The sequence below is a fragment of the Scyliorhinus torazame genome, chromosome 10 (genome assembly GCF_047496885.1).
Source record: "Scyliorhinus torazame isolate Kashiwa2021f chromosome 10, sScyTor2.1, whole genome shotgun sequence".
In the NCBI taxonomy this organism is placed as follows: domain Eukaryota; kingdom Metazoa; phylum Chordata; class Chondrichthyes; order Carcharhiniformes; family Scyliorhinidae; genus Scyliorhinus; species Scyliorhinus torazame.
The window spans coordinates 79,864,692-79,882,477 of record NC_092716.1 but is presented as its reverse complement, the minus strand read 5'-3'; the positions used below and the strand labels follow the sequence as shown (position 1 = coordinate 79,882,477).

Below are 17,786 nucleotides of genomic sequence, written 5' to 3'. Positions count from 1 at the left end.
TTTCCGGGAGCCCAAACACCATATTCCTTAATCACTTTATTCTTCAAAAAACTATCTTTATCTTAAAAACATTTAATGAAGGAACCTCTACTGCTTCACTGGGCAAGGAATTCCATAGATTCACAACCCTTTGGGTGAAGAAGTTCCTCCTAAACTCAGTCCTAAATCTACTTCTCCTTATTTTGAGGCTATGCCCCCTAGTTCTGCTTCCATCCGCCAGTGGAAACAACTTGCCCGCATCTATCCTATCTATTCCCTTCATAATTTTGTATGTTTCTACAAGATCCCCCCTCATCCTTCTAAATTCCAACGAGTACAGTCCCAGTCTACTCAACCTCTCCTCGTAATCCAACCCCTTCAGCTCTGGGATTAACCTAGTGAATCTCCTCTGCACACCCTCCAGTGCCAGTACGTCCTTTCTCAAGTAAGGAGACCAAAACTGAATACAATACTCCAGATGTGGCCTCACTAACACCTTATACAATTGCAGCACAACTTCCCTAGTCTTAAACTCCATCCCTCTAGCAATGAAGGACAAAATTCCATTCGCCTTCTTAATCACCTGTTGCACCTGTAAACCAACTTTTTGTGACTCATGCACTAGCACACCCAGGTCTCTCTGCACATCAGCATGTCTTAATATTTTATCATTTAAATAATAATCCCTTTTGCTGTTATTCCTACCAAAATGGATAACCTCACATTTGTCAACATTGTATTCCATCTGCCAGACCCTAGCCCATTCACTTAGCCTATCCAAATCCCTCTGCAGACTTCCAGTATCCTCTGCACATTTTGCTTTACCACTCATCTTAGTGTCGTCTGCAAACGTGGACACATTGCCCTTGGTCCCCAACTCCAAATCATCTATGTAAATTGTGAACAATTGTGGGCCCAACACTGATCCCTGAGGGACACCACTAGCTACTGATTGGCAACCAGAGAAACACCCATTAATCCCCACTCTTTGCTTTCTATTAATTAACCAATCCTCTATCCATGCTACTACTTTCCCCTCAATGCCATGCATCTTTGTCTGATGCAGCAACCTCTTGTGTGGCACCTTGTCAAAGGCTTTCTGGAAATCCAGATATACCACATCCATTAGCTCCCCGTTATCTACCGCACTGGTAATGTCCTCAAAGAATTCCTCTAAATTAGTTAGGCACGACCTGCCCTTGATGAACCCATGCTGTGTCTGCCCAATGGGACAATTTCCATCCAGATGCCTCGTTATTTCTTCCTTGATGATAGATTCCAGCATCTTCCCGACTACCGAAGTTAAGCTCACTGGCCTATAGTTACCCGCTTTCTGCCTACCTCCTTTTTAAAACAGTGGTGTCACGTCTGCTAATTTCCAATCCTCCGGGACCACCCCAGAGTCTAGTGAATTTTGGTAAATTATCACTAGAGCATTTGCAATTTCCCTAGCCATCTCTTTTAGCACTCTGGGATGCATTCCATCAGGGCCAGGAGACTTGGCTACCTTTAGCCCCATTAACTTGCCCATCACTACCTCCTTAGTGATAACAATCCTCTCAAGGTCCTCACCTGTCATAGCCTCATTTCTATCAGTCACTGGCATGTTATTTGTGTCTTCCACTGTGAAGACCGACCCAAAAAACCTGTTCAGTTCCTCAGCCATTTCCTCATTTCCCATTATTAAATCTCCCTTCTCATCCTCTAAAGGACCAATATTTACCTTAGCCATTCTTTTTTGTTTTATATATTTGTAGAAACTTTTACTATCTGTTTTTATATTCTGAGCAAGTTAACCCTCATAATCTATCTTACTCTTCTTTGTAGCTTTTTTAGTAGCTTTCTGTTGCCCCCTAAAGATTTCCCAGTCCTCTAGTCTCCCACTAATCTTTGCCACTTTGTATGCTTTTTCCTTCAATTTGATACTCTCCCTTATTTTCTTAGATATCCACGGTCGATTTTCCCTCTTTCTACCGTCCGTCCTTTTTGTTGGTATAAACCTTTGCTGAGCACTGTGAAAAATCGCTTGGAAGGTTCTCCACTGTTCTTCAACTGTTTCACCATAAAGTCTTTGCTCCCAGTCTACCTTAGCTGGTTCTTCTCTCATCCCATTGTAATCTCCTTTGTTTAAGCACAAAACACTAGTGTTTGATTTTACCTTCTCACCCTCCATCTGTATTTTAAATTCCACCATATTGTGATCGCTCCTCCCGAGAGGATCCCTATCTATGAGATCATGAATCAATCCTGTCTCATTACACAGGACCAGATCTAGGACCGCTTGTTCCCTCGTAGGTTCCATTACATACTGTTCTAGGAAACTATCACGGATACATTCTATAAACTCCTCCTCAAGGCTGCCTTGACCGACCTGGTTAAACCAATCGACATGTAGATTCAAATCCCCCATGGTAACTGCTGTACCATTTCTACATGCATCCGTTATTTCTTTGTTTATTGCCTGCTCCACCATAATGTTACTATTTGGTGGCCTATAGACTACTCCTATCAGTGGCTTTTTCGCCTTACTATTCCTGATTTCCACCCAAATGGATTCAACCTTATCCTCCATAGCACCGATGTCATCCCTTACTATTCCCCGGATATCATCCTTAAATAACAGAGCTACACCACCTCCCTTACCATCCACTCTGTCCTTCCGATAGTTTGATACCCTCGGATATTTAACTTCCAGTCGCGACCATCCTTTAACCATGTTTCAATAATGGCCACTAAATCATAGTCATTCACGATGATTTACGCCATCACCTTATTCCGAATACTACGAGCATTCAGGCAAAGTACACTTATGTTGGCTTTTTTACCTCAGTTCTGAATCTTAACACCTCGATCAGTAACCTCTCCTAAGTTATATTTCCTCTTAACTTTTCTCCTAACTTTCGTTGTCGTTGAACCCATATCTTCATGTAACAACCTGCCGCGTCGCTTACCATTAATGTTTTTACTTCCCGTTTTATTCCTTTTAGTATTACTGGTCCTATTCACTGAGCTCCCCTCAGTCACTGTACCTTGTACTGTTGCCCTTTTTGATTTGTGATTGTAGCTTCTCGGTCTTACACTTTCCCCCTTACGGCCTTTTGTTTCTGTCCCTGTTTTACTACCTTCCAATTTCCTGCATCGGTTCCCACCCCCCTGCCACATTAGTTTAAACCCTCCCCAACAGCTCTAGCAACCCCCCCCCCCCCTAGGACATCGGTTCCAGTCCTGCCCAGGGGCAGACCATCCGGTTTGTACTGGTCCCACCTCCCCCAGAACCGGTTCCAATGCCCCAGGAATTTGAATCCCTCCATCTTGCACCATCTCTCGAGCCACGCATTCATCCTATCTATCCTGACATTCCTACTCTACTAGCCCGTGGCACTGGTAGCAATCCTGAGATTACTACCTTTGAGGTCCTACTTTTTAGTTTAACTCCTAACTCCCTGAATTCAGCTTGTAGAACCTCGTCCCTTTTTTTACCTATATCGTTGGTGCCTATGTGCACCACGACAGCTGACTGTTCAACCCCCCCCCCCCCCCCCCCCCCGAATGTCCTGCAGCCGCTCCGAGACATCCTTGACCCTTGCACCAGGGAGGCAACATACCATCCTGGAGTCTCAATTGCATCCGCAGAACCGCCTGTCTATTCCCCTTACGATTGAGTCCCCTATCACTATAGCCCTGCCATTCTTCTTCCTGCCCAGCTGTGCCAGGAAGAGCTAGCCACAGTGCCATAAACCTGTCTGCTGCTGCCTTCCCCTGGTGAGCCATCCCCCTCAACAGTATCCAAAGCGGTATATCTGTTTTGCAGGGAGATGACCGCAGGGGACATCTGCACTGCCTTCCGACTCTTGCTCTGTCTTTTGGTCACCCATTTTCTATCTCCCTCAGTACCTTTCACCTGCGGTGTGACCAACTCGCTAAACGTGCTATCCACGACATCCTCAGCATCGCGGATGCTCCAAAATGAGTCCATCCACAGCTCCAGAGCTGTCAGGTGGTCTAACAGGAGCTGCAACTGGACACACTTCTTGCACGTGAAGGAGCCAGGGACAGCGGACGTGTCCCTGAGCTCCCACATTGCACACGAGGAGCATGACACGGGTCTGGGATCTCCTGCGATGTCTTAAACCTTAGGTAAACTTATACAACTACAATTCCAAAAAACGAAAGAAAAAATAAATAAATTAGACAATGAAAAGAAAAACTACTTATCAGTCACTTACCAGGGATAAAAAGCACCTCCTCCCCACCCAGCTTCGAATCCCCACCTAGATTAAAATTCCCAAACTCACTCTTCGCTGTCTCACTCTGGCTGTGTCCTCTCTGGCTCACTGGGAGAACTCATTCCCAATCCTATCCTGCAATGTGGAAAATTGGCAAGGTGCGCCCTGTAAACAAGGAACAGGACAAATCCAACCCAGCCCATTAACGTCCTATCAGTCTACTCTTCATCATCAGCAAAGTGATGGAAGGAGTCATCAACATTATCATCCAGCAGTTAGTCAGCAATAACCTGCTCATGGACCCTCAGTTTGGGTTCTGCCAGGGTCACTCAGCTCCTGACCTCATTGCAGTCCTGGTTCAAACATTGACAAAAGAGTTGAATGCCAGAGGTGAGGTGAGAGTGACTGCCCTTGACATCAAGGCAGCATTTGACCGAGTATGGCATCAAGGAGCCCTAGTAAAACTGGAGTCACTGGGAATCGGGAGAAAACTCTCCGCTGGTTGGAGTTATACCTGGCACAAAGGAAGATGGTTGTGGTGATTGGAGGTTAAACATCTCAGCTCCAGGACATCACTGCAGGAATTCCTCAGGGTAGTGTCCTCGGCCCAACCATCTTCAGCTTCTTCATCAATGACCTCCCTTCCATCATAAGGTCAGAAGTGGGGATGTTTGCGGATGACTGCACAATGTTCAGCACCATTCGCGACTCCTTTGGTAACGAAGCAGTACATGTCCAAATGCAGCAAAACCTGGACAATATCCAGGCTTGTGCTGACAAGTATCAAGTTATATTCGCGCCACACAAGTGCTGGCCAGGATCATCTTTGACAAGAGAGGATCTAACCATCGCCCCCTGACATTCAGTGGCATTACCATTGCTGCATCCTCCACAATCAACATCCTGTTGATCCATTGATCAGAAACTGAACTGCACTAGTCATATTAATACTGTGGCTACCAGAGTAGGTGAGAGGCTAGGAATCCGACAGTGCGTAACTCACCTCCTGACCCCCCCTCAAAGCTTGTCCACCATCTACAAGGCACAAGTCAGGATTGAATGGAATACTCTCCACTTGCCTGGATGAGTTCAGCTCCAACAACACTCCAGAAGCTCGACACCATCCAGGACAAAGCAGCCCGCTTCAATGCTACCCCTTCCACAAACATTCTGATGAACAATGGCAGCCATGTGTACCATCTACAAGATGCACTGTAGTAACTCACCAAAGTTCATTCGGCAGCACCTTCCAAACCCACGACCACTACCATCTAGAAGGGCAAGAGCAGCAGATACCTGGGAATGCCACTACCTGGAGTTTCCCCTGCAAGTCACTCACCACCCTGACTTGGAAATATATCGCCATTCCTTCGCTGTCGCTGGGGCAACATCCTGGAACTCCCTCCCTAACAGCACAGTGGATGAACCTATACCTCAGGGACTGCAAGAAGGCAACTCACCACCACTTTCTGAAGGGCAACTGGGGATGGGCAATAAATGCTGGCCTAACCAGTGCTGCCCATATCTTACAAATGCATAACAAAAATATAATCCATCTCCTTAACTTTATCTTAGAAGATCCAAATAAATCTGTCTACCCAATGCATTTCCCCCTCTCTTTAGCTCTGAAGAAGAGTCACACGGACTCAAAACATTAACTCTGCTTCCCTCTCCGCAGGTGCTGCCAGAGCTGCTGAGCTTTTCAAGCATATCCTGTTTTTGTTTCAGATTTCCAGCATCCGCAGTATTTTGCTTTTATTACAATGTCGCCTTCCCACTTCACTCTATAAACAAATGAAACCAGCAACCAAATGAGAATGTCCAGACTTCACTTATACCTTCCGTGTACCGCCACCGCTGCAACTCCTGTCCTTTCGATTCGTTTCACAAGCTGAATGGTGTCTTCCAACTGCAATTAAAATTATTAAATCAAATCGTGAGCATCAGTTTTATCTCTCTTGATGACTAACACTTTAAACAATGAATGTCAGCATTAACATACTTTGTATTTCATAGAATTTACAGTGCAGAAGGCGGCCATTCGGCCCATCGAGTCTGCACCGGCTCTTGGAAAGAGCACCCTACCCAAGGTCAACACCTCCACCCTATCCCCATAACCCAGTAACCCTACCCAACACTAAGGGCAATTTTGGACACTAAGGGCAATTTATCATGGCCAATCCACCTAATCTGCACATCTTTGGACTGTGGGAGGAAACCGGAGCACCCGGAGGAAACCCACGCACACACGGGGAGGATGTGCAGACTCCGACAGACAGTGACCCAAGCCGGAATCGAACCTGGGACCCTGGAGCTGTGAAGCAATTGTGCTATCCACAATGCTACCGTGCTGCCCAAATGTAGATGTCAAGCGAATGGCAAAAATAGCTTTATGCAACTACTTTTTGCTTTCTTGGACAGAATAACCTGCTGCTGACATCAGTTGGTTAGAAAATGGCAGTGGAAAAAGTTTGGGAGCAATATCTGGTTCAATGATCTATGGGGCTACTCGCTGCAGCTATTGTTGGCAAGCTCCTTTCTAGCATGCAGAGGCAAGGTGTCAGTATTAAACTTGGAGAGATAATATAGTTTGAACAATTAAGTTGATCACACTGGTATATCGCAAACTGTATTCCCTCATGGATAACCACGTACAACAGGAGAAAAGTATAATTTGATGAAAGCGCCAATGATTCAAAGTTAGTAATGCTGGGGGGGCATCCAAAAGTAGTTTTTGGATTTTGAATAAAAATAATATTCGGAACAAGTCTGGGAGTTTCCCAGAGCTATAAATATGCATTCATCTTTTATATTGTATGTGGACAACTGAGCTATTGAACTGAGAGAACTCCACCCTACTTATCGCAACCCCCAGCCCCTGGCAACAGCACCGCACGCTGATAGGATCTTGTAAGCTTTAAGAAAATGGTATCCCATGGTGTCTCACAAATGGAAATTAGTTGCAGGAAGAAAGATATTAAAGGGGAGTGATCAAAACGTGGTTGAAAAGATAGGTTCAAAGAAACGTTTGTAATGGGAAACCATAGCAGCTTCCAGCCCACACGAGGTCATATCTGAGCCAAGTCCTTGTTTGAGTAATCCAAACCTAACCCACACTGCTCGTACAGCCCTGCATCTCCCCCTGATAATATTTATCAACATTTTATCTGTCTGAACCACTCATCTGAGGTAACATATCCATGCTCTAACAATCCTCCGCAAAACTGAATTGCTTCTAGCCCCTCTCCTCACTCACTGGATGATAAGTGTCACTGACTCTCCAACCAAAGCAAATGGACGTCCCTTATTCAGTCTATTGAATCCTTTAAGCTTTAAAGAGCCTCGTTAAATCGCTTCTTGAAATTTGCTGCTCCAACCTAAATAGTTCCAGCATCTCATGTTTCTTCTCCCAACTGCAGTTTCCTATGGTGGTGAATCTATGCTGTATGTTCTGTGACTTTTATATCCTTTCCATACTGGGAGTTCAAAACAACAGTCCTACAAATGTGACCTCAGAACTGCTTTGTACAAATTCATTAATTCTTAATGAGTGCCCAGTTCCTTTTTGTTCCAATTACGGCACAATTTTAGCGTGGCCAATCCACCTACCCTGCACATCTTTGTGTTGTGGGGGCGAGACCTACGCAGACACGGGGAGAATGTGCAAACTCCATACGGACAGTGACCCGGGGCTGGGATCGAACCCGGGTCCTCGGCGCCATGAGGCAGTAGTGCTAACCAAAGCACAACTGTGCCACCTGTGATTCTTTTTATTAAATGTATTCTCACAAGCCTTGGTTTTTCTGCCATAACCTCCCTCCTCGCACCTATTTACATTAGACTGTTTCCATCACTTCTTCCCGTCCCACTGCCCCATGTCTTCCTGTAGTTTTTTTTAATAAACACAACAATGCTTCTCACTCTCTGCCAAACTTCCTACTTTTGTGATGCCAACAAATTTCAAGACATTGAAATGCAAAGGATTTAGTAAAGGATTTTTTTCAGACAAATGGAAGGTAGCATGCACAAAGTGGCCAGGAGTTAGAGGACCAAAGTTTGCAGGAAGGGATACAGGGCTGGAAGAGATTGCAAGGGATGGGTGTGGACCGAGAGAGATTTGAAGGTGAGGAAAAACACAATGATTTTAAATTCAATGCACCGGGAAGTTTAGGTAGGTTAGAGTAGAGGGTGGTCAATCAGGGCTCAATGTGGTACAAGATGCAGAGGGCTAACATTAGACGCTGGGAGTTTAAGGAGGGTGAAGGATTGCAAGTGGGGCATTGGAAAACAATATGAAGTCTAGGTGCTCATACAGGAAGATTTAGATCCACACAACATTCATTGGGGAAAGAGAAACCAAAGCAGGTTACTGGATTGGTTGCCAGTTTGGATCCACCATGGTCACTCCAAAAGAAGAACATTTTCTATTATTTTGCTCTCCACTCACTCTTAGGATGGAAGAACTTCACAAAATCAGTTGGCAGTCACAGGACTGAAGCAAAATAATGAGACGATTGAATGTCTAACTCTCAGGAAGAATTTTTTTTTTTTTTTTAAATATGTTTTATTGAAATTTTTTTCCCAAACAACAATTTTTCCCCTCTTACAAAGCAAATGCAACAATAATACAGAAATTTTTAACAATACACAAGTAACAAAACCCCTTTATCTTTGATCTAAACTAAACTAAACCCCTCCCCCCCCCCCTTCCCCCTGGGTTGCTGCTGCTGGTCATCTGTCTTCCCTCTAACGTTCCCCTCGGTAGTCGAGAAATGGCTGCCACCGCCTGGTGAACCCTTGAGCCGATCCTCTCAGGGCAAACTTTATCTGCTCCAGTTTAATGAACCCCGCCATATCATTTACCCAGGCCTCCAGTCCGGGGGGTTTCGCCTCCTTCCACATGAGTAGGATCCTGCGCCGGGCTACGAGGGACGCAAAGGCCACGACATCGGCCTCTTTCGCCTCCTGCACTCCCGGCTCTTCCGCAACTCCAAATAGAGCTAACCCCCAGCCTGGTTTGACCCGGGCCTTCACCACCCGCGAAATCACTCCCGTCACTCCCTTCCAATACCCTTCCAGTGCCGGGCATGCCCAAAACATATGTGCATGGTTTGCTGGGCTCCCGCCACACCTCCCACATTTGTCCTCCACTCCAAAGAACCTGCTCAATCTTGCTCCCGTTATGTGTGCTCTATGTAGCACCTTAAATTGAATCAGGCTAAGCCTGGCGCATGAGGAAGAGGAATTTACCCTGCTTAGGGCATCAGCCCACGTACCCTCCTCTATCTCCTCCCCTAGTTCTTCTTCCCACTTTCCTTTTAGTTCGCCCACCGACTCCTCCCCCTCTTCCCTCATCTCTCTGTAAATCTCTGACACCTTGCCCTCTCCGACCCACACCCCTGAAAGCACCCTGGCCTGTATCCCCTGTGTCGGGAGCAACGGAAATTCCCTCACCTGTTGTATAGTAAACGCCCTCACCTGCATATATCTCAAGAAATTTCCCCGGGGCAACTTATACTTTTCCTCCAATGCTCCCAAGCTCGCAAAAGTCCCATCTATAAATAAATCTCCCACCCTCCTAATTCCCAACTGGTACCAGCTCTGAAATCCTCCATCCATTCTTCCTGGGGCGAACCTATGGTTGTTCCTGATTGGGGACCCCACCAGGGCTCCCCGCACCCCTCTCTGTCGCCTCCACTGTCCCCAGATATTCAATGTTGCCGCCACCACCGGGTTCGTGGTAAACTTTTTAGGTGAGATCGGTAGCGGCGCCGTCACCAGCGCCTCTAAACTCGTTCCTTTACAGGACTTTCTCTCCAGTCTTTTCCACGCCGCTCCCTCACCCTCCATCATCCATTTACGTATCATTGCCACATTGGCGGCCCAATAGTAATCGCCCAAGTTCGGTAGTGCCAATCCTCCTCTGTCCCTACTACGCTGAAGGAACCCCCTCCTTACTCTCGGAACTTTCCCTGCCCATACGAAGCTCGTGATGCTCCTGTCTATTTTATTAAAAAAGGTCTTGGTGATTAGTATAGGGAGACATTGAAATACAAATAAGAACCTCGGGAGGACCATCATCTTAATTGCTTGCACCCTGCCCGCCAGCGATAGAGGCTGCATGTCCCACCTCTTGAAGTCCTCCTCCATTTGTTCTACCAACCGTGTCAGATTAAGTCTGTGCAAGGTTCCCCAGCTCCTAGCGATCTGAATCCCCAGGTATCGGAAGTTTCTTTCCACTTTCCTTAGAGGCAAGCCTTCTACTCTCAGGAAGAATTAAGATTGTCCCGTTTACAACGATAGGGAATAGCAAAGTTATCATCTTTGTCACCCCCGCACCGAGTTGATTCACTGTTTCTCTACCCGTGTCTTAACGCACAGCAAGTCCTTTCAACCATCACTCCCATGCTTGCTGATCTATCCTGGCCCCTGAAATAAAATTCTCATACTTGAATTCAAATCCCCCTATCTCTGCAACCTACTCCAGCCCTGCAATCACCTGAAATCTCTGTGTTCCTCCAATTCTGGCCTTTTGAGCATTCCCAATCTTGATTGCTCTCCCATTGGTAGCCATGCCTTTAGTTGCCTAGGACCCAAGCCATGCAATTTCCTCCCTACACTTCCAGCCTCACCTCCTCATTCTCTCCTCACTCAAGATGCTACTTAAAACTTACCTCGTTGTCCAGTTCTTAGTGATCATCTTGATCTCCCTTTATGTGCTTCAGTGCTCAACTGCGTTTTATAATGCTTCTGTGAAGTGCCTTGGGACATCTTACTGTACAAAGGCACTATTTAAATGGAAGTTGCTATTGTTAAAACCAAAGAAAGACTGACGGGTGGTTGAAAGTGTTGCACCACGGTGCATTTAAGTATTTAATTTATCAGTGATCCCACCTTCATAAACTGTTTAAATTATTTAAGTATAATGCATAACATCAGTTGTGGTCGTTATTGCTGGGTATAAACACATAACTAAACTTCATTTGTGTGTCCCCTGGCATTAAGGGATCAGTGCACTTCGAAGAATCTGAGCCGTTTCTGAGAGCTGCGTGGCTTGACTTGAATGGATGGTTTTAGTTTTCTTTTCATTCTTGGGATGTAGATGCCACCAGCAAAGCTCATATTTACCCCCACCCGTTGTTGCATTTGAGAGGTTGTTGGTTGACCATCTTCCTAAAGCAATGCAGTTCAGTGGTTTAATAGGCCATTTCAGAAGAACGTTCGTTGATGCGGGTCTAGAGACATATTTTGGCCAAGCCAGGTAAATGTGACAGATTTCCTTGCCAAAAGAACATTAGTGAGCACCAGTTAGGATTTTAGAACAATTTACCAGCTTTGTTGATTCCAACTTTTGAGTTCCAAATTTGAAAAGAATAATAATTTGAATTATTGGGATTTGAATACACGTTAAACGTTCTCTGGATTATTACTCAGGGTCACCAGACCAGTAACGGCCACGTGACTGTACCTTTTCCTATTAGTAACAAAAGCAATAAAGACCGATTATGAATATGAGAGTTCCTACAGGCATTTAGGAAGAAGAAAAATACCTAGACCCTTACAGATGGTAAAATTCGAATTTTGCAGGTCACTGGCTTTGAGATTCCTTTGACCAGGGTGGAAAGGATCTGAAATGGTAGGACAAAAAAAAAAAACAGGCAAAATTAGTTCAATATCGTTATTAATAAAAATTACATCAAATCTTGATCTGCTGTATTGATGCTGAATTTAATAGCCCCTGACCAAGAGGTATGTCCAGGATATGGTTTCTGAAGATCCATTCGCTGATCTTGACAACTCATGTGAGGTTACCAATGACGAAGGGAAAGAAGTGGGGAATGCACAAGAGACCAAAGTTGGAGGAACACAAATTCTCACAAGGTCAGTAGAGTTGAAAGAGGTGACAGAGCTAGAGGAGAGTGCAACAACGGAAGTTAAAGATGGTAAAATCCGGGGTTTGGATTCTCCGCACCCCGATGCCGAAATCGCGGCTGGCACGAGGGCGGAGAATCCATTTTACAGCAAGGAATTGGGACCGGCGCCGGCTTCTCCAATTCTGCCGAAGTCCGGTCGAAGTCCCGACGGCGTGGATCTAATATGGTGCAGCCGGTCGGGATACTCGCTTGGCGGCTGCGGACCTGGTCGGAGACAGGCCGATCAGAGGCTCGGGGGGGGGGGGGGGGGGGGGCCTTATAGGCGGCCGGGAATGTTTTTGCGGGGGTTGAGGGTCGGGCACGCGGCCAATCGGGGGGGCTCTTTTTTGGGTGCAGTTCCATGGTTTGTGTCTGCCAAGGGGCACTGCGCGGCCGCTGGAGGCTGCCGCCGTGCGTATGCGCGGCCTCCGACACGGAGGTGCGGGGGCCCGTATCTGCAGCAAAAGCTGCTAGATCTACGCCGGGTACCTGCTAGCCACCTGCAGGGCTATGAATTTGTGTCCCTTTCATGCCAGCTTTCTGGCGTGAAACTCCACCGTTATGACGCCGGCGTGGGGACATAGTTCCAACAATGGAGAATCCAGCCCCAGGTATTTCAGATGTATTCTATTGTAGTTATTTGGTGCAGTAAGGGTTAAACAACAGAGTTCGCATTTGACTGCTGCAAACATGTTTTAAAAGAAATCCTAGTTTGAAAGACAACAAAGATTTTGGGAGCCAGGGGTACATAACCCATCATAAAACGCTTGGGCTGTTGCAGCTTTGTTTGGATTAAGGGGATTCCCTGTGGAGTTAATTAAGTTCAGCTTGGTAAAACAATGTTGTTACTGGGAGGAGCTAGGCTATCAGGCATCTTGCAGAAAGCAGGTCAGTGGAGTTTTGGATGAAGCTGTGAACAGGTATCAAGCAGTTTGCTCTTTGCAGTTTAGTTAAAGGTATTTCTGCAGACAGGAGAACAGTGTGGTTGGAAAGGTGAACAAACAAGCTGAAAAAGCTTCTGAAGAAATACAGCCAGAGTTTCTGCATGGTTCTGACAGGATTCAAAGCTTTTATAAAAAATGCACAACGTCTCCCTTTCTCAAAGAACATGCCTGTAAAATAGGTATTCCTGGGTGCAAATGGTATTTTAACAGTGGATTGAGAGTGGAGATGGTTTTTCTTATTGTTTGAGTAAGAATAAAGATAGCAGTTGAGAGTATTGTACTCGCTGTATTGAGTAGCATTATTTAAGTGGTAATTGTAATTTCTTGTGTGATGTTAAAGATATTTTAATACGGAGTTGGTAATAAAGTTTGTTTTAATATACCAATATCCTTATTTCTTTGTGAAATCACTCCTGGAATGAGGTATCCTTTCCTCACAACCATACAAAATTAAAATAAAATATTGAGGTTTCTATCTAGTATCCTAGCCACTGTTGGGTTCTGATCTGGGAATGTAACAGTTGAGTACAATTCTGCTGCTGCTGATGGCCCACAGCGCTTCATCAACACCCAGACTTGAGTCACTAGATCTGTTTGAAATTTATCCCATTTAGCATGATGCTAGTGCCATACAACACGATGTAAGGTATCCTCAATTTGAGGATGGGACTTTGTCTCCACAAGGACAGTGAGGTGGTCATTCCTACCAATACTGGGTCTGCAACAGGTAGATTGGGGAGGATGAGATCAAGTAGTTTTCCCCTCTTTTTAGTTCCCTAACTACCTGCTGCAGTCCCAGTCCAGAAGCTATGCCCTTTAGGACCTGGCCAGCCCAGTCTGTGGTAGTACAATCAAGCCACGCTAGGTGATGGACATTGACGTCTCCTACCCAGAGTACTTTGTGCCCTTGCCACCCTCAATGCTTCCTCCATGTGGTGTTCAACATGGAGGAGTACGGATTCATCAGCTAAGGTGATATGGAGTAATCAGCTGCAGGTTTCCTTACCCGTTTAAGAGTCCATTGCTGTTGGTCTGGAGTCACATATAGGCCAGACCAGGAAAGGATAGAAGATTTATTTCTACGCTGTCTTAACCCCATCTCTGTGTTTTTCTGTGTTCAAGCCAGCTTGCTATTCATTCTCCTACTTGTCCCCTGACTCCAGGTTTTGATTCATATTTTTACAGTGCGGTATCCTATTGAAGCTTTTTGGGAATCCAAATAAATTACCCTTTATTTATTATGTCTAATTCTTCCTCAAAGGATTCAATAAGGTTGGTGAAGCGTGATCTTCCTTTTTGAAATCCATGTTGACTACTCTATTATAGTTGCCAGATGGTTATCTAGATATCGTTGCTAGATTGCAGAAATTTCACTGTAGGGCTTTAATGGAAAATCAAGTGTGTTTAATTGCATCCCTCAGGGAATGTAATTAAATTGTGCGCAAGACCAGAACAATGCAAACTTTTCATGAACCGTTTCTCACTTCATCTGAAGTTTTGGCTTTGAGTAGCTGAGGGTCAAAGATGGCCTTGGGTGGCAGATTTCCACAAGGCAGGAAATTTGAAGATCGTATTAAGTGTGGTTCACTGTTATAACCAATGTGCTGCATGTCTCTGGTGAACATTAGCCATTACCATAGAAACGAGAAATCAAATAACCACAAAGCAATAAAAAAGAGAAAATCTTAAAAATCAATCTTCGTGAAAAACGTATCTAAAATTTCAGCAGGACGTTTTGAAGATACAATCAATTAACCTTGATTCTTTTGTAAACATTACGTAAACTTAGAAGATAGTCTTTAAACGTTTGGATTTAAAGGAATTTTTGGATGTGCTGCAGCATGTTATTTTAATGTTTCTTTCTGTCCCACCCTTATGAGGGTTGACCCCCTCAAAAAAAATCAAAGAAAACAGTTACTAACTGGAAGGTGCAAGCCATGGCTCAGTGATAACAATCTTGTTTCGGGTGTGAGAATCTTGTGGGGTTCAAGTTGCACTTCAGGTACTTGAGCACACAATCCGTTTCAGTGCATTATTCAGGGCATGCTGCATGGTGAATATTTATCCCACACTCACGAAAACGGATGAAGATAAAAGACAGGTGATCTGCTCAATGTTTCATGGCCTCGCTGTGCGCAAGGTGTTTGTTGCACTTCCTACAATACACTTGGAAAATATTTCATCGGCTGTTAAACAGTTTGGACTATCCTGAGATCATGAAAGCCACCATCATACAAATGCAACGCCTTAATTTTTATGCCAGGAGGTGTTGTTTTTCAGATGAGGCAATTAACTGCAGTCCTGTCTGCCCTTTTTCAAGAGTGCCCCTAGCATTATTCAAAGACCAATTTTAAAAAAGAAAAAGAGGACATCTGCTTAATTTTCAATTTCATTCGCCCAGCCCTTCCCTATATTATTACTGAACTGTTCTCAGTAAAAGGTGAGGCACTTGATGCTACATTTTATGGGAATGAACTTCACCCATAATCTAACAGGCTGAAGATTGTTTGTCACTGGTTATAATAGATAAGATAGGGCAGCATGGTGGCGCAGTGGGTTAGCCATGTTGCCTCACGGTGCCGAGGTCCCAGGTTCGATCCCGGCTCTGGGTCACTGTCTGTGTGGAGTTTGCGTGGGTTTCACCCCCACAACCCAAAGATGTGCAAGGTAGGTGGATTGAACACGCTAAATTGCCCTTAATTGGAAAAAAATGAATTGGGTACACTAAATTTAAAAAAATAAAATAATAGATAAGATAATGCTTCATTTATTATTTTGGGCTTGGTAGTGCTGGATAGCAAGCAGGCCCCGGCAGAAAGTGGTGACAGAGCCATGCTAGTGATATGCTGTTTGTAGTTTTGAGACTGAGGGGCTGCACTAAACAGGAGCTAACTAAGAAAACAGTCCATGTATTGGTTTTCCAAGTCCCCCCTTCAAATTGAAGATGTCACTAGATTAAACAAGAAGGTGTGATGCATTCTTAGTCATCTGCCGACTGGATTCATAGAGGCCTTTCCAAAACCGTTTTGACATTCTTGATTGATTCCTAAAGTGAAATATTACTCAGCTGTTGCATGCAATTGACTTGCCACTGAGATCATACATGAACACTTTACAGTACTTGAAACATCGGGTCAAATATCATACATATTAATATGGTTATTAAAATCCTTTAAATTTCAGTGCACATTTTGCATTTAATACACACCAACATGATCAGAATATAGTTTCAAGACCATGGGCGGGATTCTCCCCCCCCCCCCCGCCAGGTCGGAGAATCGCCGGGAGGCGGCGTTATGATATGGTACGAATTAAGTAATGGCATGATGGGAAAACTGGTCAATGGGAAGACTGGTCAAAATGTTTGATACAATGTAAGAAAGGCTGAACTACTCATTCCAGCTCACCAGGCCCATGTAAAGAATGCTCAGTTCACCAGACCCCTGGAAGAAATGCTGCCCTAACCATTTCAGACTGTAAGGCTGATAAGGCCAACTCTGCAGAACTTGAAGTCTGAAAAAGATCAGAGAAGGTGAAATGAAATGAAATGAAAATCGCTTATTGTCACAAGTAGGCTTCAATGAAGTTACTGTGAAAAGCCCCTAGTCGCCACATTCTGGCGCCTGTTCGAGTAGGCTGTTACGGGAATTGAACCGTGCTGCTGGCCTGCCTTGGTCTGCTTTCAAAGGTCAAGCCATTCCAAAATACCGGACCTCAGCAACTCCTGATAAAACTAACTCGTCATAACCCAGGGCCGTAGGAATAAAACAAGATAAGTTCAGGAAGAAATAATTCTACTCCGACCTTTCAATGTTCCCTCCAAGGACAAGATAATGGTATGAGTGATGCGACCAAAAAAGGTCTGTTTTATGACATTGCTTCCGTTCCTATTTCCGATCAAATTCCTGACTAAGCTGTTGTCACGCAATCTTGATAATGATAATGTATAAATATTGAGCTGATTCTCTGTGAAAATGCGGACTTGAGAAGGAATCAGCAAGTTTCATTAACTGCTCTCTGACTTCAAGTTTCAGCTATTACTGCATGCAGTCGTTTCCCACGGAAAACAGTGAGGGATGGTCCGTGATGTCGACACTCGCAAGGCCGACAAGCTGCAGTCGAGCTTAAACATTACACCACCCAAACAGACTGATCGGGGCTGAAATGATGGGACAGGTTGTGCTGGAGTGCCCGTACAGCTGATGGGTCGGTTGGGGCCAGACGGCACCCAGGGGGGTGCCCAGGGAGGGTCATCTATACGACCCAGGGCACCTGGGCTGTCAGCCGCATGCGCAGCTGCATGGTTGCCTTGCCGACTGGGGTAATGGTGTTACGTACCCCAACCCAGAGCCCACAACTCCTCCCAGCCCTGGCAGAAGCCCCCCCCCCGCATGGCTGTCAGTGAAGTATGATGGTGCTGGACACTGTCCGTACGCCCTCACTCTCTTAGCAGCCACCACGCCAGGTTCACGATTTGTGAAAGCACACGTGGACCGTGCCATCGGGATTCGGCCCATCGGAGGTGGAGAATCGCGGATATGCAAACGGCGTCCGCATATGTGCCGTGCTTCGCACTGACGCCGTTTTAAGGGCGGCGGCGTATCACGATTCAGCGTCAAACCGCCACCTGCCACGATTTCGCTGTCGGGAGCTTTTCTCTGCCCGACGGCGCGCACCGATTTCGGCGTCGGACAACGGAGAATCCCGCCCCACACATCTCAAAC

General features: G+C 45.4%; 1 protein-coding gene across 6 annotated transcripts in view; it reads right to left on the bottom strand.

Annotated features, from left to right (window-relative positions):
- galr1b (galanin receptor 1b) overlaps window positions 1–17,786 on the bottom strand; it is a 196,741-nt gene that overhangs the window by 44,573 nt on the left and 134,382 nt on the right. For all 6 annotated transcript variants that reach the window (XM_072518282.1, XM_072518286.1, XM_072518284.1 and 3 more), the window contains 2 exons: window positions 11,768–11,833; window positions 6,044–6,114 (listed from right to left, as the gene is read on the bottom strand). In XM_072518282.1, the coding sequence (XP_072374383.1) occupies window positions 6,044–6,114; window positions 11,768–11,833 (137 nt within the window). The remainder of the gene's footprint in view (window positions 1–6,043; window positions 6,115–11,767; window positions 11,834–17,786) is intronic.